A 23,355-nucleotide genomic window follows, 5' to 3' on the forward strand; every position below is an offset into this window, starting at 1 on the left:
AAATTGTATTATTTATAATCAATATAAAAAAGATAGATACACAGAACATGTGCCAAGCTGAAGGCAAGTTTGTAAGAAAAATGTCTTCTTCAAGGTCAACATGAGGGACAATTATTGAGGACATGAATGAAAGCTGATTATTTTAGTGCTCTATTATGGTCCTTCTGAAAATTAAAAAAAAAAAAAAAATTAAATTATATATGTAATACATCACATATATAAATTATATAATATTATAGGTTATGTTATTTAATACATGATACGTATTATACCATCACACTTCATTCTATTTAATTAAGTCCTGCAATTTTGCACAATGCAGTCACATTTATTCTTTTACTTATTTATTTCCCCCCTGTCTGTTTTCAAGACGCAGACTGGCCCAAATGAGGACGCTGAATGAACTGTCCCATCTGAGAGAGACCAGGTTTGGTCAGCCGTATCCCAGACATGGTCTCAGTCTGCTGTGCTGGTTTGCTCACAAATGTATTGAGATTGATGACGATGGCATTATGATTGCACTATGTGAACCAAAGGAAAGAGATTTTGGTTTCCGTCCATTCCATAATTCAGAAGGACTTCTTCCTGATACTGACCTAGAGTATTATGAAATGGGGAACCTGCACCATCCGGGCGCAATACCTCCTTATGTTACTAAGAATTACGACAGAGATGTGCGTGACAGCAATGCAGATCGCATTGTTGTTTCAGTCGACTCAGATGAGAATGACACATGGTTTGACAGGATTTATGTGACACATCATTTAGGTCAGGGGCGCTTCGATGAGAACTCCACCTTCCGCATCAGCCAAGGCCTCATTGACAAGATTCAGAGGATGGACTGGTCAGACTTCATCGGGGAGGTGAAGATCCGGCAGCAGCGTAAGCGGCGTGCTCGTCGTTGAGCTTGTGTTATGTGTGCACGCTCATCTGTGCAGTCTGGATCCAATCCAAACATTCCTGTGCATCCAAAAGAAATGCATTTCTTCCTGGACTTTTCATAACAGATAAAAAATTTATGTTCAAATAAAACATATAAAAAATTAATTGTGAATTGATTTGGGTCATAAATGGCTCATTTGTATCTTGAGGAGAAGCTTTATGATACTTTATGTATAATTAATACAGTGCATTGTGTTCTCTCTGTTTACTTAAATGTTAATTTTTTTTTATTAAAGGGGTTGTTTGCCCAAAAATGTAAATTCTGTCATTATTTATAAACCAAGGCTTTCAAAACCAAGCCAACACAGAAAAAGTTCACTGCAATTTACATTCATTAATATAACTTAAATAATATTTAATATTATATATTAGGATTACATTTTATGACACTGGCCGGTGGGTTTATAAACAGTTTGTTAACCTGCACATGTGTGTCGATCATCTCATGCTATTAAAGTGCAGCAGGATGATGTATTAAAAATAGGCCATGTCCCCATTTCTCAAAACGCTTACAAATCATACAGAATGAGTTTTTTGAGAAAGTAAAAATGCACAAAGTTTCCTGTGAGGGTAAGGGTTAGGTGTAGGGTTGGTGTAGGGCCATAGAATATAGTTTGTACAGTATAAAAACCATTACGCCTATGGGATGAACCCACTTTTCACAAAAACAAATGTGTGTGTGTGTGTGTGTGTGTGTGTGTGTGTGTGTGTGTGTGTGTGTGTGTGGACACACCCACAGGATTGTCAATCTGGTTCAGTCTGTTTTCTGGAGTTTGTCATTCTCCTCATCTTCTAAAGACACTAACACACATGACATCTCTGTAATAAGAGCAGCAGCTGTCAAAGAAAACAGTACAAGGTCAGGTAGGTTTGGATTTTTATTTCTACTCTACTAAATTGGCTGCTTGATTTTATAAACCACATTTAGCTGTTTCTGTGAATTTCTGTTTTTGCCAACCAAGAGCGTGAATAATTTTGTTAAAATTTTAAACAGCCATAATCCTTAAAACTCCTCTATTTCTCTTCCACATGGTTTTCATATGTTTCCTTGGAGAAAATTCAGTTTTGTTCAAAAACTTGAAGGATTCGTGTTTATACAATATACATTTACATTCTCAATGTAAAGTTGAGATTTTCAACTTTCTGCTATATTCAACTGATTGATTAGTATTTACCGTCTCATTTAAAGTTTTATTTGTTTAAATGTAGTTTGAGTCTATTCCTATGTCTTCGTCTTTGACACAGTCGTCATCATGGTGAACGGTACACTGAATGACCTGTCTCAGCTCAAACAATCAGGCTTCGGTCAGCCGTGGCCTAGACATGGCTTGAACCTGTTGTATTGGTTTGCTCATGACTACATCGACTTCAGAAATGGGAAAATGGTCTCCATCTCTAGCCCTCACGATAATCGCTTTGGCTTTCACAAGTTCAAAAATGATGATGATGATCACATTGTGCCTATTGAGAATCTCCCATACTATGAGGTGGGCAACCTGAACGCTCCAGGAGCAGACGAACTCCCAAATTATGTCAGGGCAGAATACAACCAGAGCAATCGTGACAGTAACAAGGATCGCATTATTGTGCATCAGGACGCCAATGGCAACTTCAACAGAGTGTATGTGACTGAACACTTGAAAGATAACTTGAAACAGTTCGACAGCAAAAAAACCTACTGCGTGAGCCAGGGACTCCTCCAGATCATCAAGAACATGACTCGAGAGCAGTTTCTCAATAAGACATCCAAAACTCAAGAAGTGCATGCCAGTCAACCCCAGATCTCCAAACCTGAAGTGGGGGGTGTCAGAAATAGACCGCAGATACGTGAAGTGACTGCGCCTCTAGACAATTCCTGCTCATGTACCATTCTTTAAATACAAACATCTGTTAACTCATTAATAAGTCGAATAATACTATGTTTTATATAAAGAACCTGTTACTGGGACTTCAAAAAGAATCTAAGAAGATTCGAAACCTTCATGAAGGTTATTTGTATTTGTTTTGTTTTAGTTTTTTTTTCACAGCAGACGTATGCAACTTGACCAGTTCACATGATTTCAGTCACCAAGGCTACTGTTTTGAAAGCAGGCTGACAATGGGTAGTATAAGTTTATCTAGAGTCATTTTTATAATTAATAAAAGCTGAGTAGAATGCATTTACGTGGCTTTAACCAGCAGATGTTACCAGCGTGTGGGGCATCATTTTGTGAAGCAATTGGTGCAATGAATAGAAGTTACAAAAAAGCCGCACTTCTCCCGTCACTATTATTCATGTTCCTCTCCTATTATAATCATTTTAGTTATTAGCTGGTTTTCTTTCTCTTATATTTTATTTATGGATTCTCTGTAACTGTAACCCAACTATGTGCAAATGAAAGTTTAATTCTCATAAAATGTATTTTCTTGATTTGGCATTTGGTCTAGTTTTTAATGAAAGCAATATACATAAAATAAGATTTTTTTTATGATTTATATGTTATATGATTAATTTGAGCTATTTTGTAAGCATTTCTTGTTTTTTTTCATTCTGGTTTTGATGACTGATCACTTAATCAGAGATAAACTGTAGATGTTGCTTGCTTAACCTAAATATAAAAACATTTTAAGATTTTAAGACTTTGGGTGACAGGTCACAAACTAATCATTGTCTTGATTTATAATAATTTCTGTACTTTTTGTGCTTATTCTTTGAAATACATTCTTTTTTATAACCTTAAAACTAAAAATCCAAAAACTATTGAATTTGGTTTGATTATTTTTATTGAACAATGTTAACTTGTCTAATAACTTTGGCATAAGTGTCAACAATATATTTAATGTCATTAACTATAAATCGTAATAAATTATAATACATTTCAATATTAATAATATATAGTATTATTACATTTTGATATATGAAATATATGAGATTTTAATATAAGACATTACACAATTAAATTATGATCCAGCAATAATGTGTTTCTGTTTCTACACTGATGAGTTTCTGTTCATCACCACAGAAACACACACCTGCAGTACAACTAGTGTTACTAGTTCCTGTCACGAGCTCTGTGACGTCTGCAGATATGCATTATCGATGTCACAAAAGATGTGGCGGTCAAAATCTATTTATACTTTGGGAGTTTTTATTTTTTATTTTTTTTTATGTGTGTTTTCCTCGTCTGCTTTACTTTCACTTTCCTGTTTTTTCCCCTTCATCCACAGCTATGGAAGATAAACACTTGCTATCTTTATTTTAATAGTTTAACGAGAAAGGAAAGGAAAAGAAAAAGAAAAAGAAAAAGAAAAAGAAAAAGAAAAAGAAAAAGAAAAAGTAAAAGAAAAGAAAAGAAAAGGAAAGAAAAGATATGCACTATTAAAAGTCGAAAAAAAAAAATAAGAACCATTTACATTTTTTTGTAACAATTTTATATAGGCCTATCCTATATATATATATATATATATATATATATATATATATATATATATATATATATATATATATATATATATATATATATATATATATATATATATATATATGAAACAGAAAGAGAGGGGAGGGGGGGCTATTTTAGTAGGTCAAGAAATTAGACTAGTTTAAACTTTGAACAAGGTTGTAATTCATTAATCTGTTGTATTCTTGTTGAAGTGTTGAGGTTCAAGTTTGTCTCCGCCCACTGACAGAGATATGAATAATAACAGGAGCGCGCGCGCTGCACAGACGCAGATCCTTCATACGCTTGAATAAGGTACAGTATTCTGTCTATTTATCTGATTTGAATTTCTTTTTTGTTATTAAGACTTTAATTACATTACAGGATCGTTTTAAAATTAACGCGGGTGTTTAAATGTGCGTTATTAGACAACAGCAAACAGCTGTTCAGTAAATGTTTTGTGTTGATATCATCTGCAGTCTGCAGCAGATGGGCTGAGCTGTGTGTGTGCGTTTAGACAGAAACGAAACCTAGTCCACTTGTTGGTCAAATAAAACTAGAGTGGATTAAGACTAGAGTGAACATGGATTGAAACTAAATATCTGGGCAGACTAAAGCAAAAAAAAAAAAAAAAAAGTAAACTCCATATAAACTTTACATAAAAAATAAACACTTTTTACTTTTTATATTTTTGCTTTACATTTAGCATTTTTCTTTTTCTTTTTGATCTGTACCCTGCAAACTTGTTTATGCAAACAATATCTGTCGTAGGCCTATAATTAAATTGTATTATTTATAATCAATATAAAAAAGATAGATACACAGAACATGTGCCAAGCTGAAGGCAAGTTTGTAAGAAAAATGTCTTCTTCAAGGTCAACATGAGGGACAATTATTGAGGACATGAATGAAAGCTGATTATTTTAGTGCTCTATTATGATCCTTCTGAAAATAAAAAAAAAAAAAATTAAATTATATATGTAATACATCACATATATAAATGATATAATATTATAGGTTATGTTATTTAATACATGATACGTATTATACCATCACACTTCATTCTATTTAATTAAGTCCTGCAATTTTGCACAATGCAGTCACATTTATTCTTTTACTTATTTATTTCCCCCCTGTCTGTTTTCAAGACGCAGACTGGCCCAAATGAGGACGCTGAATGAACTGTCCCATCTGAGAGAGACCAGGTTTGGTCAGCCGTATCCCAGACATGGTCTCAGTCTGCTGTGCTGGTTTGCTCACAAATGTATTGAGATTGATGACGATGGCATTATGATTGCACTATGTGAACCAGAGGAAAGAGATTTTGGTTTCCGTCCATTCCATAATTCAGAAGGACTTCTTCCTGATACTGACCTAGAGTATTATGAAATGGGGAACCTGCACCATCCGGGCGCAATACCTCCTTATGTTACTAAGAATTACGACAGAGATGTGCGTGACAGCAATGCAGATCGCATTGTTGTTTCAGTCGACTCAGATGAGAATGACACATGGTTTGACAGGATTTATGTGACACATCATTTAGGTCAGGGGCGGTTCGATGAGAACTCCACCTTCCGCATCAGCCAAGGCCTCATTGACAAGATTCAGAGGATGGACTGGTCAGACTTCATCGGGGAGGTGAAGATCCGGCAGCAGCGTAAGCGGCGTGCTCGTCGTTGAGCTTGTGTTATGTGTGCACGCTCATCTGTGCAGTCTGGATCCAATCCAAACATTCCTGTGCATCCAAAAGAAATGCATTTCTTCCTGGACTTTTCATAACAGATAAAAAATGTATATGTTCAAATAAAACATAAAAAATTAAATGTAAATTGATTTGGGTCATAAATGGCTCATTTGTATCTTGATGAGAAGCTTTATGATACTTTATATATAATTAATACAGTGCATTGTGTTCTCTCTGTTTACTTAAATGTTAATTTTTTTTTAAATGTTAGGTTTCACTGCATTAAAGGAATTGTTTGCCCAAAAATTTTAATTCTGTCATTATTTATAAACCAAGGCTTTCAAAACCTAGCCAACACAGAAAGAATTCACTGCAATTTACATTCATTAATATAATATAAATAATATTTAATATTATATATTAGGATTAAATTGTATAACACTGGCCAGTGGGTTTATAAACAGTTTGTTAACCTGCACATGTGTGTCGATCATCTCATGCTATTAAAGTGCAGCAGGATGATGTATTAAAAATAGGCCCAAACCTAGAAACATGATCTGTGGTGAACACAGACCAATTTTTATCTTTATTTTTTATCTTTAATCTACAACATAAAATACCTCAGAAATAACCTCTTGTGATTTTTTTTAAACCTTTTCTTGTCTTGAAAAAGATGGTTGCTAGAAAGTGGTTAAACAGGACCACAGAAATGACAGAACAGGTCAACTAATACCCACTAGTTGCTTTCACATCTTCATTGCGTTTATAACTGCACTCTTTCAAGGTATTCTAACTCAAATGTTGAATCGTAAGTATCCTAAACTTTTGTTGATCACAGATCTTATTTCCTGCAATAATCCAGTGGAAAATCCTATCAGGTTTTGTTGATGGAACAAGGGAAAGTAACTTAAGGCCTACAGAAATATGTCAATCTTTTAAATAAAATACCCATTATATCCCAACTCTCCAAATCATTTACAGAAATTACAGAAGGACAATGGGAGATAGCCCTTAAACAGATTCATAGATCATTGGTATGTGCAAAACATACACACAGTTTAAAGTAACACACAGTTTACACTGGTCTAAGCAAAACAGATATTTACAGATTTCCAGGTGTAGACCTTTCACGTGATCATTGTGGGCAGGTACCGGTATCATGTCTCATTTGTTTTGGAGCTGTCCAAATGTATAATTTTACTGGAAAAAATGTTTTTCAAAAGGCCTATAGGTCTAGATCCCTTTGAAAAATTCAAAACAATTTTAAAAAAAATTGTCAACAATTAAAAAAAAATTCAAAACAATTTGGCAACCTTTCATAGATTCTACTGGAAATAGTTAAATTGAACAGGATTAGATTAATACTTGAGGTATTTATAAGCTTATAAGTATCTCCCATACTATGAGCAGACAAACTCCCAGAATATGTCAGGGAAAACATATTTTCCTGTGTTTTCACTTGTTACTGTCAGCGAGTACAATCCTGACAGTAACAAGGATCGCATAATTGTGTGTCAAGACATCAATGGCAGCTTCAACGGTGTGTATGTGACACTTGAAACATGACTTGAAAATGTTTGACGGCAGAAGAAAGTTCAGAGTGAGCCAGGGCCTCCTCCAGATCATCAAGAGCATGAGTCGAGAGCAGTTTCTAAAACAGACATCCAACACTCAGGAAGAGTGCCCTGGTCACTCCCCATTCTCTGTAAGAAGATTACTATCGTCAATCTTTCTCTCCAATAGCCATATCTAATGCATTAAAGATTCACTCACCTGCATCTTTCCTATACTGCCATGCTCACTACCTGCTTCAATAAACTCCTGCATTATACTAACCTTCTGTTATCGAGTCTGTTACAATTAATGAAAGATTCGAAACCTTCATGAATGTTTTTTTTGTTTTTCACGAAGCAGACGTATGCAAACTGACCAGTCCAGGTGATTTCAGTCAACGAGGCTACTGTTTGACAGCAGGTTGACATTGGCCAGTATAAATTGATCTCGAGTCATTTTTATAATTCATAATATCTGACTAGAATGAGTTACATGGCTTTAACCAGCAGATGTTAGCATGCGGGGCATTATTTTGCAAAGCATTGGTACAATGAATAGAAGTTTAAAAAAAAGCCTCACTTCTCCCTTCACTATTAAGTGACATGACATGACATACAGCCAAGTATGGTGACCCATTCTCAGAATTTGGGGGTTCGTTGTCTTGCTCAAGGGCACCTCAGTCGTGGTATTGCTGACCCGAGACTCAAACCCACAACCTTAGGGTTAGGAGTCAAACTCTTTAACCACTAGGCCACAACTTCCCCAATTATTCATATTCCTCTCCTATTATAATCATTTTAGTTATTAGCTGATTTCCTTTCTCTTCTATTTTATTTATGGTTTCTCTGGCTGATTTGGTAACACACACTTTGAAGGAAATTAGATGCCCTTGAAAGCAGGTACAAGCTCCGTTTTAATACTTTAAGTAGCCTTTTCCTTGAAGAACAAACTGTAATCTAACCATGTGCAAATGAAAGTTTAATTCTCATAAAAACCTTTTCTTGATTTGGCATGTGGGCTAGTTTTTAATAAAAGCAATAAACAGTAAATAATTATAATTTTTTATGATTTATATGTTATGTGATTAATTTGAGCCATTTCTTGTTTTTTCATTCTCATTTAGATTTTTACATGTGGTACACTGTAAGCAACGTTTTTGTTTAAGAACCTAATTACCAAAATTGCTTTGGTGAAAATACTGAACTGTTATGTTCTTGTTCATTTTTGCTGTTTTCCTCTTTGTTTTTAAATGTTTGATTTTAAATCTGTGTATTAAAGCTTGTCTTACAGTAATTATAATGTCGATTATTCTTTGAATTTAAGATATAATGTTGAGCCTGGCATGTTTATCACTGGATTCATTACAATGATGTAGATAAATATTTCTGATCGAGGCAGACAGAAGATAAAGCTTGAGACTCAGTTAAAAAGCAGAGATACGATACATTGTATACTCTATATGTTTAATATATCATAAAATATAAATCGCATCCCATGTAGATGATACCAATTATGTATACTGCAAAATAAAATAAATATTTAATACGAGTGAGACATTATTATCTGCCCCATCTGCTCTAATGTGTTTCTAAGTTTCAGTTTCCATAGTATGAGTTTCTATTCATCAAAACAGAAACTGACACACACTCGTACAGCCATCGGACAACTAGTGTGTTTAACTACAGTGTAGTTCCAGTCATACGTTCAGTGACATCAACAAACATGCTGACGTTTCTTAAGAATGAAGAAGTCGCTGCCAAAGATCTAAATTGGCATCTACAAGGTAAGACGTATCATTTTTTTCTATATGTATGTACACACACACATACACGTATCAGTTTTGTGTAAGTGATAAGTTTCTAAAAAAGTATTTTATCTAGTCCCTTTTGAGCTTGCTGTTTGGTTTTGTTCAGTCAAATGTGCTGCCTTCGAGAGAAGCCTGCAGAACAGATTCAAGAGTCAAATCAAGAGATCTAAAACTGAGCTGAGAGTAGTGTGAACAGCTGATGGTAGCTGAAAGTACCATCAGATTAGCCCAAATGTTTAGAAAATGAGCATGTACGTGGCAGGAACAGAACTTTATGAATCTCAGCTGTTCCATTTGTGCAGAACTTATGATGAAATTAACTGATTTAAATGAAGTTCTAAAGAAGAACTGATTTATGATCCTTCTTGGTTTTACAGGTGTTTTTTTTTTTTTTTTGTAATTGTACATTTCATATAAAAAAATCTTAATATTATATATTTTTTGTCTTTCTTTCAACAGGATTGTTGGTAACATGGTGAGAACCCTGTATGATTTGTCTGATCTGAGAGAGACCAGGTTTGGTCAGCCGAGTCCCAGACACGGTCTGAGCTTGTTGTGGTGGTTTGCTCATAAGTGTGTTCAGATTGACTCGAACGGTCGTATGATTGCACTGTACAACCCTGAAAGTGGAGCTTTTGGCTTTCATCGATTCTATAATAGTGATAATCTTCTTCCTAAATCTAACCTTCCATACTATGAGGTGGGCAACCTGCACAATGCTGATTCACTGCCTCCTTATGTCACTAAGAATTACACTGGATATTCAGACAACAGCAACAAAGATCGCATTATTGTTTCCTTTAACTCAAGGCTGAACAAATTTGAAAAGATTTATGTGACACAGCACTCGGATCAGACACACTTTGACCAGAATCACACCTACTGTATTAGTACTGATCTCCTGAAGGACATTCAAGAGTTGAGACGTGGAGATTTCCTCAGAGGACGCACGAATCGTTCTGAACATATAACCATAGATATGCCTCAGATTCAGCCTCCTCAGAGACAGTCCACTTGTGAAGAATGCTGCCCTCTGCTATCTTGTGTATTGTTTACTGTGATCTTTATTGCAGCTATTTTCTCGTATTTGAAATAATGAAAATATAGTTTTCATCCACTGTTGTTTGTTATTCTAGCTGACTACCCAGCTGTCATTAGGTGCCTGTCTCTTTTGGATGAGCTGTTTATTCATTTGAATACAATGAATTACATGTTTTTACATGTTAATTATATGAAACAAGAGTGTATGTTTATTACTGCAGCATACTTTTTAATGTTTAGTCATTTTAAAATATTAGGTGAAACTTCCCAATCAGTGTCTTAAGTGGTTATGACCAGATTTATAGCAATTTAGTTTAGTATCTTTATTCATATTAGTTGTGCTTATTGTTGTTACATATACTGTACAAACAGAGGCAGTATTACCTTGAAATAAAAGTCCAAAAACCATTGATTTGTATGATATTATTTTACTTTAATTAAACTTGTCTGTTAACTTTGCTGTACGTTTAATATTAAATATTATAGACTATAAACCTGAATAAATTATAATATATTTTAATGTAATTAATATTGAATGCTATTAAATATATATGAAATCTGGATATGAGTGAGACATTATACAGTGTAGTGATACTATAAAGATTGTTTTTAATTCTTTTTTTTTATCACTTCATCTGTAGACAGACTGTAGATGTTTTTTGAATCCTCGAAGACTGATTCTTTGATCGCTCTTTATTTGCCGATCAAATATTCCAGTCACTCGTCCCCTGACACATGATGTGAAACAACATCAGTTTCTGTTTGCAGATCTTTGCACAAAGACTTGTCAGGGTATGAACGCTCCCATCACTTCAGTAAAGTGAGTTTGATTCTCTGTATCATGTGTTTATGTATCTTATTTCATTATTAAACTAAAATTATTAACATGTGGTACACCACACTATAACCAACATTTTGTGTAAAAACATGTTTACGATGTTGAGCATCATGTTTTCTTTGAATAACTCACTGCTATTATTAAAATAAATATTCAGCATTTAGAGGCATCAAATGTACATTAGATTTGATATTAAAGTCACCATGAAACCAATATTTTATTGTCTTATTTTATATTTGCTAGAGCTGTTTCTTTCAGATGATTTATCTGCACATTTGTTTTTTATTCCTATACCCTTGTAATATTTAGACATAATACATTGCTCTTTCTTTCATAAAAGTTGATTAAACAACAGTTATATGACTTTAACCTGCAAATCTAATCAGCATGCAGAGATTTGAGTGCTTTGATTCATTTTGTGAAGCAATGTCTCAATTGACTCGAAATTACAAAATAGCCTCACTTCTCCAGTCGGTCAGTGTTATTGATGTTCTGTCTCCTTTTCTAATCACACATTATAAGTTGTTTGTTGCTTTCTTTTGTATTATATGATGCTGTACTCTATTTGCCAGTCAAATATTTCCCAGTGGAGTCACTCTTCCCCTGATATTGCTAAGGAACAACAACAACACCAGTTTCTGTTTGCAGATCTCTGGACGTATCCGTATGAACGCTTCAAAAAGGTAACGCAGATTTGATTTATTATACATTTTGCTGTTTGTTTTATTTATTACGTTATTATTGAACCTGAATTAACTTTACATTGAACTGTCCAAGTTGAGTTGACTATTTATGTATTTGCTAATTGAAATAATATCATTCATTAACATTATTTATGTAAAATAATTCACTAAGAACACAGTGGCTGTATTCCACAACAGAAATAAGAGGAACATCTTTAAACTGTATGACACGACTTTAAAAGAGAAAAAAACAGGTTCTTTAGAGTAAAAATATTGTTTTGCTTTAGTATTGAAGCATTTTAATCTTGCATCTTAAATGTATGCCAGAAATACATTAGTCCTTCAAATTACAGTAGTTTGCAAATGTTTACTGGTACTGTTTCCGGTGTTCATATCTGGACTTCATTGTTTTTATTTTACAAAATTGGTAGATCTTCTGACGAAGGGTTAACCAATCATCTTGGAGGATCAGCCTTTGTCTGCTTGTAGTTCTGTGTAAGTGATCAATATCTTCAGATACGTTTTACCAAAAATGTTTAATACCATTTTATGGTTCTTGTTTTTACATTTGCAGTGTTTCTGTAGTTGTGTATTATAATTAATGTATAATTAGAAACCTTTCTTTAAACAACAGGTGAACTATTGTGGGAAAAATACCTTTCTTTTTTTTGTCTGGAACATGGTAAGAACCTTGTATAAGTTGTCTGATCTGAGAGAGACCAGGTTTGGTCAGCCGCCTCCCAGACACGGTCTGAGCTTGTTGTGGTGGTTTGCTCATGATTGTGTTCAGATTGACTCGAACGCTCGTATGATTGCACTGTGTGACCCTGAAAATGGAGATTTTGGATTTCATCGATTTTATAATAGGGATAGACTTCTTCCTTGGAGTGGCCTACTATACTATGAGGTGGGCAACCTCAACTCCAATCGCTCATTGCCTCATTATGTCACTAAAAGTTACACAGGACAGTCAGACAACAGCAACAAAGATCGCATTATTATTTCCTTTGACTCAAAGAGGAAAAAATTTGAGAATGTTTATGTGACACAGCACTCAGATCGGACGCACTTCGATCAGAATCACACCTACCGTATTAGCACTGATCTCCTGAAGGACATTCAAGACTTGAGCCGTGAAGACTTCCTCAGAGAGCCCTCGAATCATTCTGAACATATATACATAGACATACATCAGTCAGTGCAGAGACAAACCTGTCCGAGTACTAGCAACGAACCCGTGAAGTATATTAAACAGTTGAACCATGAAGACTTCTTTAGAGAACCCATGAACTGTTCTGAACCTGTACCTATAGATGTACTTCAGTCAGTGCAGGGAGAAACCTGTCAGAGTACAGACACTTTACTCATCGAGGAGACTGAAGAGTCGAACTGTGAAGAACCCATGAATCGTTCTGAGCAGTTATTCACAGACATACATCAGTCAGCACAGAGACAAACCACTTGGGCAAAACCCTCCACTCTACTGAGATGTGCATTGTTTACTGTGATCCTTATTGCTGCTATTACCTGGTATCTGAAGTAATGAAAATATAGTTTTCATCCACCTTGGTTGTTGTTCTAGTTTTCATTAATTTGGAATTTGGAATACAATAAATACATTTACATATTAAATCTACATTATTATTATGAATACTAAGTGACACATCACATCCCAAGTTTCTTTCTTCATATTTGTTGTGCTTATTCTTTGTCAAATACAGAGATTGTATGACCTTGAAGTCGACTTGTTTGATATTGCTGTTTAAATTAAACTTGTTTACTAACTATGCTACAAGTGCCAATAATATACTTAATATCAATATCAGGTTTTAAACTGTAAACCTATAATATATTTCAATGTGAACAATATATAGGCCTATTGAATATATACAAATCTGAATACGAGTGAGACAGTTCAATGTATCTTTAATGTAAATCTCCTCGTAACTCTCCAGAGGTGTCAAACTCAGTTCCTGGGAGGCTGGATCCCTGTAGAGGTTTCTTCCAAACCTGCTCCAACACACATGTAGTTTTCAAACAAGCCTGAAGGACTTGATTAGGTGGATCAGGTGTGTTGAATCTAAACTCTGCAGGGCTCCAGTCCTCCAGGAATAGAGGGTTTGTCTTAGCTATGTTTCCATCCACATATTTTTATCCACATTTTTTATTGCAGAAAAAAACACTGGATGGAAATGCCAAGATGCGCATAATTCTACAAATGTGCACAAAAATCGTATGCGCACAACTGAGTAGGATAAACCTTTATCCAATAAAAAAAAATAAAGTAAAATGGAAACAATTTGTAAAAATATATCTCAGATTTCTTGTCACATCTATTTGTGTCTATCTGACCTTCTGCAGCTGTAGAAAGTAAACACTCAACAACAATAACAAATACTGTTTGTTTAATTACTAAAAGATGATTCAAAAATAAGATAGGAACTATTTTAATTTTTGTAACAAGCGCTTGTTACAGAAATTATTAAAAGACTGGCCTGTACTTTCTTACTCAAATTTAGGTTTCCATTCACTCATCTGTTGTTTAGTTTCACAGAATATTTTACTGGTCCTCCTCTGATATCATTCCAGCATTAAGAGTGTGTGTAAATTAGTTTTGCACACCACCCACTTACACACAGAGATATGAAGAATAACAGCATGTTTGTCACTCGTCACAGACACACATCCTTCTTACAGCGAATCAACTAGGTGCAGTATCCTATTTTTATTTATTTATTTATTTTGGCCAAATTAATTGCTTTTTTGATTAAGACCAACTTCATTGACATTATAGGATCATTTTAAACTTTAATTGTGTTTTATTTTTTTATCTACACCAGACAGCTGTGACAGCCTATTGAATTGTTTTCCACTATTTCCTTTCAGACTCTGATTAGTAATGGGCTGTTGGGTGTTGGATGTGTGTTTTTTAAAAAAGAAAACCAATTTTACATTGTATTCATCATATTTTACAATAAGGTATAGATTATTGTTGCTAATTTTACATTTTAAATTTGACCCTGTAGTCCAATCCTATTTAGCATATAACTTTTTTTTTGTCTGTCTTCTAGACACAGAATGGTCCGACCAAGGAAGCTGACAAAACTGTCCCATCTGAGAGAGACCAGGTTTGGTCAGCCGTATCCCAGACATGGTCTCATTCTGCTGTGGTGGTTTGCTCACGAATGTGTTGAGATTGACAACGACAAAATGATTGCATGCTGCGAACCAGAAGACTTTGGTTTCCATCCGTTCCAGAATTCAGAAGGACTTCTTCCTGATACTGACCTAGAGTATTATGAAATGGGCAACCTGCACCATCCGGGCGCAATGCCTCCTTATGTTACTAAGTATTATAACCGATATGTACATGAGAGCAATGCAGATCGCATTGTTGTTTCAGTCGACTCAAAGCGGAATAAAACCTGGTTTACAGAGATTTATGTGACGCATCATTTAGGTCAGGGGCGCTTTGATGAAAACTCCACTTTCCAAATCAGCCAAGGCCTCGTTGACAAAATTCAGAGCTTGAAATGGCCAGATTTCATCAAAAATGTTCAAATCAGACATCACCACTATTACTAAGTTAACATGATTTGCAGACTACAGACACTATGTCTGTGCATCCAAAATAATTTCCTTTTGGATTAATCAATTGTGGTTTTAGACTGATATGTGATCCTATTAAATTCCACCATCAGCTGCATCACATGCATGTCCATCATATTCATTGTGTGGCTTTATTAGTACAAATGAATGTAAAGGTCTGTGTGAAGTTTTATTAGTTCCTTTATTCTGTGCAGTCTTGTGTTCATGTAGTTTGTCACTTTCTACCTGGTTTGCATTCAGCTTATTGGTTTGCCCATTATCTTTGAGTATTTCTGATCCTGGATGGTTTGATTTGTGCTTCAGTAAATTTCTTCACATGGGTGTCTGATTCATAGTTAATGTTAATGTTAAAAAGATTTTCCTCATGGCAAATTTGGATGTTTGTAGTGTGATGATAGGACCATTTTCAAATTACATTCATTAAAAACTGCTTCAGTGATCGATTTCTGCATGACATTATTTCAAACAAAACAACTATTAAACATTTATTAATAATACAAGTTGTGTACCGCCACATTTTATAAATGCTTGCTTATCTTTTCCTGTATTTGTGTGAAGCTTGTCTCCTTTAAATTAATAATTTACTAGGATATAAGTATGTAATAAAATGATAAAAAGACATGATGTTCAGCTTTGCTTATCACTGGATTTAAAACATATATTTTATTACAATGATATATATTTCAAGTCAAGGCAAACAAGAATCTGTCTCTTAAAAAACATAAAGATCAAACATTAACACATTCAGAGCCTCACAGTTTAAACAGTAGACCTAGTGTAAACTGTCAAGAAGAATATATTAAATATAATAAAAACTATACACTGTATTCCATGCTAATAAATTAATTATTTATAATATGAGTGAGGATGTAAAACAGGCCCATTATATAGTCTAAAGTAGCTTTAATCTAAATCTCATTATCTGCCCTCTCTCCAACAATCTTTCTGCATAAGTTTCTCTTTCCACACTGATAAGTTTCTGTTCATCAAAGTAGAAACAGACACACACACACCCACACACACCCACACACACACAAACACACACACACACACACACACACACACACACACACACACACACGTACAACCTGTAGGTGAACTAACAACCGTTTCTAGTTTAGTGACATCAGCAAATATGCATTGTTATCAGTGATGCACTCTGGACCAAAATGCTCTACATTTGCATATAGCCTATAGAATCTCTCTCTCTCTCTCTCTCTCTCTGTCTGTCCATCTCTCTGTCTATAGATATAAAGCCTTGCTTCTTACTACAAGGACTTCAAAGTTGGTGGTTTTGGAAAGATACACACAAAGTATCTGGTTCAGCTGAAAGGAGCGTTTCATTCTCCTCAACACCAGCACCAAATACAGTTCTGCATTAAGTGTAAGTAACAATTTGACCATTGACAAAGAAAAAGAAAAAGTACAAGGATAAGACTGCTTTTTATCTCTCTTGCTCTAATAAACTGGTTGGTTATTATTTTTTTACAAAAGGCAAATTCTACTGAATTTCTGAATTTCTGCTTTTGTCAACTATAAAAGTGTGGACTTTTTGTAGTGTTTTCGATCATTTTAAACACCTGTATTTCTCTTTTCAGTGATGCTCTGTTAGAAGAAGGAAATTCAGTTCACCTCAGTCATTGCCAGAATCTTGAAGAATCCGTCTTTACACGAGCTACATTTTGAGATTTTTAACTTATCTCACTCAAGAGTCTCAAAGGACCAACCTTTCTTCTGCTGTAGAGATCTGAGTAAGTGACCAATACCTGAAGATGTGTTTTATTAAAATAATGAAAATAACTATCATTTAACTATATGGTTCTTTTTGTTTTGGCATAACAGGATTGTCAGGAACATGGAGAGAACCCTGTATGATTTGTCTGATCTGAGAGAGACCAGGTTTGGTCAGCCGAGTCCCAGACACGGTCTGAGCTTGTTGTGGTGGTTTGCTCATGAATGTGTTCACATCGACTCGAACAGTCGTATGATTGCACTGTACAACCCTGAAAATGGAGCGTTTGGTTTCCACCGATTCTATAATAGTGGTGGTAGACTTCTTCCTTACACTTATCTTCCATACTATGAGGTGGGCAACCTCAGCACCCCTGGATCACTGCCTCGTTATGTCACTGAGAAGTACACTGGAAATTCAGACAAAAGCAACAAAGATCGCATTATTGTTTCCTTTGACTCAAGTTTGAACAGGTTCGACAGCATTTATGTGACACAGCACTCAGATCTGACAAACTTTGACCAGAATCAAACCTACCACATTAGCATTCAGCTTCTGAAGCAAATTAAAACATTGAACCTCAGAGAAATGATAAATAATCAGATATATTCTTGGTTGTATGTCCCACATAGTTCCAACATACACTCATACTCTACATCTTCACTTCAGTCGCTGCAGGGTCAAAGGTCATACCAATCTACCTGGGATGTCTGTGATTGCAGCTCTGAGCTGATTTGCACACTGATTTGTGTACTGATGCTCTTGTTTGCACTTTTCCTCTTTCTTTTAAAAATGGCAAATAAAATTTAGTTAACTGCTGTGTATTTTTTCAGCAAATGTTTTGGATTGTAAATCTGAATACATGTAAATGCTTGACTTTATATATTTACAGTGTTGAGCATCACATATTTCTTTAAAATGGTCACTGTAATGATAAAAAAAATAAACATTTAAAGATACCAAATGCAAAACCTCAAGATTTGATATTAAAGTCACCATGAAAAGATTCTTGTGATGTTGGGGATTATTCCACTGCTTTATATATGTTTGTGTGAAATCTTAACTCTTTATAATACATTTTAATATGAGTACAATATGCTTTAATATGCAATGTGAAGAATATAAGCATTTAACTTTATGAAATTCATCTAAATTAGCTTTCATGTATACCACTCATTAACTATTAACACATTTCACTAGTTTAATGACATGAATAAGCACCCATTGTTTTTTTTTTTAGGAGTAGAAATATAGAAGAGCTATTTAATGCTGTACATTTAAAATGATGACATCATGACTTCATGAAGATTAAGATCTCTGATGTGGGACAGTCCAGAATCAACACTTATAAAGACATCTGATGTTTTTAAAAACAGCTACTTTTAATGCTAGGCTACATTCTTAATAATAGTTACACATGTTTAACAACGGAAACGGAGCAAATGTTCCTGTTTTGTGCATTTGTAAATACTATGGTGTATAATGAAAGAACATCAATTTATTGTCCTGCCAAAGCAAAGAGTAATGAAATCAAACACAGTTTATAATATCGTTTTTAGTTTCAGTAATAATATTTAAATTGACAGTTTATTTGCACTTCACTAATTATGACAATAAAAATAGTTTGTTTATTAATTTATTTTACTTTTTTCACTAGATACACTTGCATGCATTTGCGCATTCTGCAGGTAAAGTATCCTATTAAAACAATGGCCTGTAATTTCTTCCTCATATTTCGGCTGACATTCATGATTCTTGTGTAGTTTAGTTGCTCAGAAACATTTCACCAATTCTTCCTTGAGAACAATACGTAAAACTCCAGTTTCAGTTTCCGTGCACAGAAGGAGGTTTGACTTGTTTTCTGCTCTCTAACAGAGATATGAAGAATAAGAACAGGAGCGCTGACAAAGATCAGCTACAGGTGCAGTATCTTTATTAGATCTGATCAGGTACAATTATTTGATTAGAACAAACTACCAAATTACTAATTTAGCATTTATGAATATATAGGCTATACTTTCACATTTTAATGTTTTTAATGAAAACAACAAACAAAAATGTAATTTTTTTTTTTTTTTGCATAATTAATTTGAGCCATTTTGCAAGCTTTTCTCTCTTTTTTCAATCACTTAATCTGTATAGACTGTAGACTGACAGGTGGCTACCATGTATGTGAAAATAAATATTCACCATTTAGAGGGATCAAATTAGGATTTGATATTAAAGTCACCATGAAACCAACATTTTCTCATCTTATTTTATATTTGCTAGAGCTGTCTCTTTTAGATTATTGATCTGCACACTATTATAGATTTTTTTTTATTCCTATACCCTTGTAATATTTAGTCAAAATAACTTTTCCTTTCTGCAAGTAACAAAACATGACTGAAGAGGATGATGATCACATTGTGCCCAGTCTGAATCTCCCATGGGTGCGGTGGTTGCTATTTAATATAAAATGGGTTAATGTGTGGTTGTAAATAATCTTGAGTCATTTTTGTGTTTTAAGTTTATAAAAGTTGATGGTTTCTTGTTTTGAAAAAAAAAATGCTTTGGGAACTTACTTTGTCGTTTCTTATTGTTTAAGAAAATATGAATCTTCTCTCTTCTTTGCAAAAATCCAAATCTTCTTTGAATAATGCTGTACTCTATTTGCCAGTCAAATATTTCCCAGTGGAGTCACTCTTCCCCTGATATTGCTAAGGAACAACAACAACACCAGTTTCTGTTTGCAGATCTCTGGACGTATCCGTATGAACGCTTCAAAAAGGTAATGCAGATTTGATTTATTATACATTTTGCTGTTTGTTTTATTTATTACGTTATTATTGAACCTGAATTAACTTTACATTGAACTGTCCAAGTTGAGTTGACTATTTATGTATTTGCTAATTGAAATAATATCATTCATTAACATTATTTATATATAATAATTCACTAAGAACACAGTGGCTGTATTCCACAACAGAAATAAGAGGAACATCTTTAAACTGTATGACACGACTTTAAAAGAGAAAAAAACAGGTTCTTTAGAGTAAAAATATTGTTTTTCTTTAGTATTGAAGCATTTTAATCTTTAATCTTAAATGTATGCCAGAAATGCATTAGTCCTTCAAATTACAGTAGTTTGCAAATGTTTACTGGTACTGTTTCCGGTGTTCATATCTGGATTTTATTGTTTTTATTTTACAAAATTGGTAGATCTTCTCACAAAGGGTTAACCAATCATCTTAGAGGATCAGCCTTTGTCTGCTTGGAAAGATTCTTCCTAAAAATATAACCTGCCATACTATGAGATGGGCAACCTGGATACCACTGGATCACTGCCTGATTATGTCACTGAGAATTACACTGGATATTCAGACAGCAGCAACACAGATCGCATCATTGTTTCCTTTGACTCAGGTTGGAACAGATTTGAGAAGATTTATGTGACACTACAATCAGATCAGGTGAAGTTTGACCAGAATCACACCTACCGCAATAGCTTTGATTTTCTGAAAGACATTCAAGAATTAAGCCTAAAAAATACCTTTCTTATCAGACTTATTTCGAAAGGCATCGCAGACACACACCGTTTCCATCTCAGTCAGTGGAAAATGAACCCTACCAGAGTCAAAGGTCAAATCCAGCTATTAAAAATGTCTGTGCAAAATGCTGTCTTGTTTTGGTTCAATTTTACGGTTTTCTTCTTGGTTTTAATAATGAAAATATAGCTTTCATGCTGTTTGTTGGTCATTTTGAAGCTGTGTATTATTAGAGCTGTGACTTATTTGGATGAAAGTGTCTCCTAAATGAATAACTGTATAATCTGATACATAAATGTATTTATAAATATATGTTCATCATTCTATAAATGTAAGATATGATGTTGAGCTTTGCATATTTATCACTCACTTGTTTTAATGATTTATTACAATGATATAGATAAATATTCCTGATCGAGGGAGCGAGAAGATAAAACTTTGGTAAGATGTTTCATATATCATAAACTATAAATGGCATCCCACGTTGTTGATAACATTTATGAATGCTCTAGAATAAAATGAATATGTAACATGAAGTCTGAATATGAGTGAGACATTAAAGTTTAATATGCAGTAGCTCCTCACTATTTGTCCCATCTGCACGAATGCGTTTCTGCAAGTTTTGCTTTCCATAGTATAAGTTTCTATTCATCAAAACAGAAACAGACACACACACACACACACACACACACACACACACACACACGTGTACAACCTGACAACTAGTGTGTGTAACATAGTTTCTGTCATGTGTCCAGTGACATCAGCAAACATACATTGTTATCATGTCATATAAATGAAGCAGTCAGTGCCAAAGATCTAGTTTGGCTTCCATAAGGTAAGATGTATCATATATACATATGTATATATATATATACTGCTTTTATACTTTTACAGAAATGGTAGATAAGCGCATGGCAGATTAACCCCTTCAACTCACTTGTGGTAATCTTGGAAGGTCAGTTTTTCTCAGTATTGTGTAAGTGATCAGTATCTGTAAATGTATTTTATATAGCTCCCTTTAAGCCTTTTGTTTGGTTTTAGTCAGTATAGGACAAAACAAACTTTAATGTGCTGCTTTTGAAAGAAAAAATCTGCTGCTTAAAATTTTTTAGCACTATTACTGAAAACACTATCTAATTAACACAAATATTAAAAATATGAACCTGTAAATGGCAGGAGATTTACAGGAAATTATGTTCCAACTCTGCAGAATCTGAAGAACTGATTTATGTTTCTTCTTCTGGTTTTGTATTGTGCAGTTTTCTGTAATTAAAAAAGTGCACTTTTTTTCCCCAACAGAGCGGTCATGGACATTAGAATCCTGTATGATTTGTCCGATCTGAGAGAGACCAGGTTTGGTCAGCCGCCTCCCAGACACGGTCTGAACTTGTTGTGGTGGTTTGCTCATGAGTGTGTAGAGATTGTTTCCAACGGTCCTATGACTGCACAGTGTGACCCTAGAAGTAGTGTTTTTGGCTTTAAGCAGTTCAATAATTGGGAAAGACTTCTTCCTTACACTAACCTGAGATACTACAAACTAGGCAACCTGCGCACCCCTGGCTCACTGCCTAAATATGTCACCGAGAATTACAAAAGTAAGTCAAAGAACAGCAACACAGATCGCATCATTGTTTCCTTTTACTCAGAGTTGAACAAATTTGACAAGATTTATGTGACACAGCACTCGGATCAGACACGCTTTGACCAGAATCACACTTACCGCATTAGTGTTGGTCTCATGAAGAAAATTAGAAAGTTGAGACGTAAACCCTTCCTCAGAGAGACTATGAATTATTCTGAAAATATATCCATACATCATTCAGAGCAGTCTAACAGCTCTCAGAATATTATCAATGAACTCATGCAGGACAATCAAGACTTGAGCCATGAACTCCTCAGAGAAGACACGGATCATTCCGTAGACATACCTCAGTCAGAGCAGGAAGAAACCTGTCAGAATATTAACAATGAACTCTTACAGGACAATCAAGACTCGGATCAATCAGTATTCATACCTCAGTCAGAGCAACACAACCAGACAAACTGCAGTCAGAGAAAGAAATGCTGCTGTGTGCTGCTTTGCTGCAGTCTGCTGGTACTGCTGCTCATTGTTGCTACTGCTGTCTATTCACTGTCAAAGTGAAAATATTGTTTTCATCCACTGTTTGTTATTCTAGCTAATTTTGAAAATTAATGTCGTAGTTTGTTTTAAGTCAGTTGCTTATTTAAATGAAATGAAACAAATTATAAATATTATATAGAATAAAATATAATGTTTATTTTTATCAGCATTCTTTTTAATGGTCCATTGCAATTCTGTAAATAAATGGTAAAATTTAGAAGGACCAAATGTAAAACTATAAGAATCAATATTAACATTGATCTTAATCTGAATATTGGGTAATACATCACATCTCAATCAGTTTCTTAATTTTTACAGTAATTTAGTTTATTGTATTTGTTTGTGCTCATTCTTTGAAGTATAGAGACTCTGTATTAATAAAACTCCAAAA

General features: G+C 34.4%; 2 protein-coding genes and 1 long non-coding RNA gene across 3 annotated transcripts; all 3 read left to right on the forward strand.

The window, feature by feature from the left end:
- The first annotated feature begins 1,697 nt into the window (after positions 1-1,697).
- Positions 1,698-2,825, forward strand: LOC132143191 (uncharacterized). The gene is made up of 2 exons (XM_059553337.1): positions 1,698-1,806; positions 2,188-2,825. Exon 2 carries the CDS (start codon positions 2,196-2,198, stop codon positions 2,817-2,819), a length of 624 nt encoding a protein of 207 aa, XP_059409320.1. The 5' UTR covers positions 1,698-1,806; positions 2,188-2,195; the 3' UTR covers positions 2,820-2,825.
- Positions 2,826-12,645: 9,820 nt separating this feature from the next.
- LOC132143250 (uncharacterized) lies at positions 12,646-13,514 on the forward strand. Its single transcript, XM_059553377.1, has one exon. It carries the CDS (start codon positions 12,651-12,653, stop codon positions 13,512-13,514), a length of 864 nt encoding a protein of 287 aa, XP_059409360.1. The 5' UTR covers positions 12,646-12,650.
- A 3,317-nt stretch (positions 13,515-16,831) lies between these two features.
- Positions 16,832-18,192, forward strand: LOC132143192 (uncharacterized). Its single transcript, XR_009434215.1, has 3 exons — positions 16,832-16,964; positions 17,179-17,331; positions 17,423-18,192. It is a non-coding gene; the product is annotated as an uncharacterized LOC132143192 (long non-coding RNA).
- The last annotated feature ends 5,163 nt before the right edge of the window (positions 18,193-23,355 follow it).

This window comes from Carassius carassius, chromosome 7, assembly GCF_963082965.1.
Source record: "Carassius carassius chromosome 7, fCarCar2.1, whole genome shotgun sequence".
Lineage (NCBI taxonomy): Eukaryota > Metazoa > Chordata > Actinopteri > Cypriniformes > Cyprinidae > Carassius > Carassius carassius.

What these genes read in the sequence shown, in the direction of transcription:
- LOC132143191 (XM_059553337.1), top strand. Translation starts at nt 2,196, where the DNA reads ATGGTGAACGGTACACTGAATGACCTGTCTCAGCTCAAACAATCAGGC.
- LOC132143250 (XM_059553377.1), top strand. Translation starts at nt 12,651, where the DNA reads ATGGTAAGAACCTTGTATAAGTTGTCTGATCTGAGAGAGACCAGGTTT.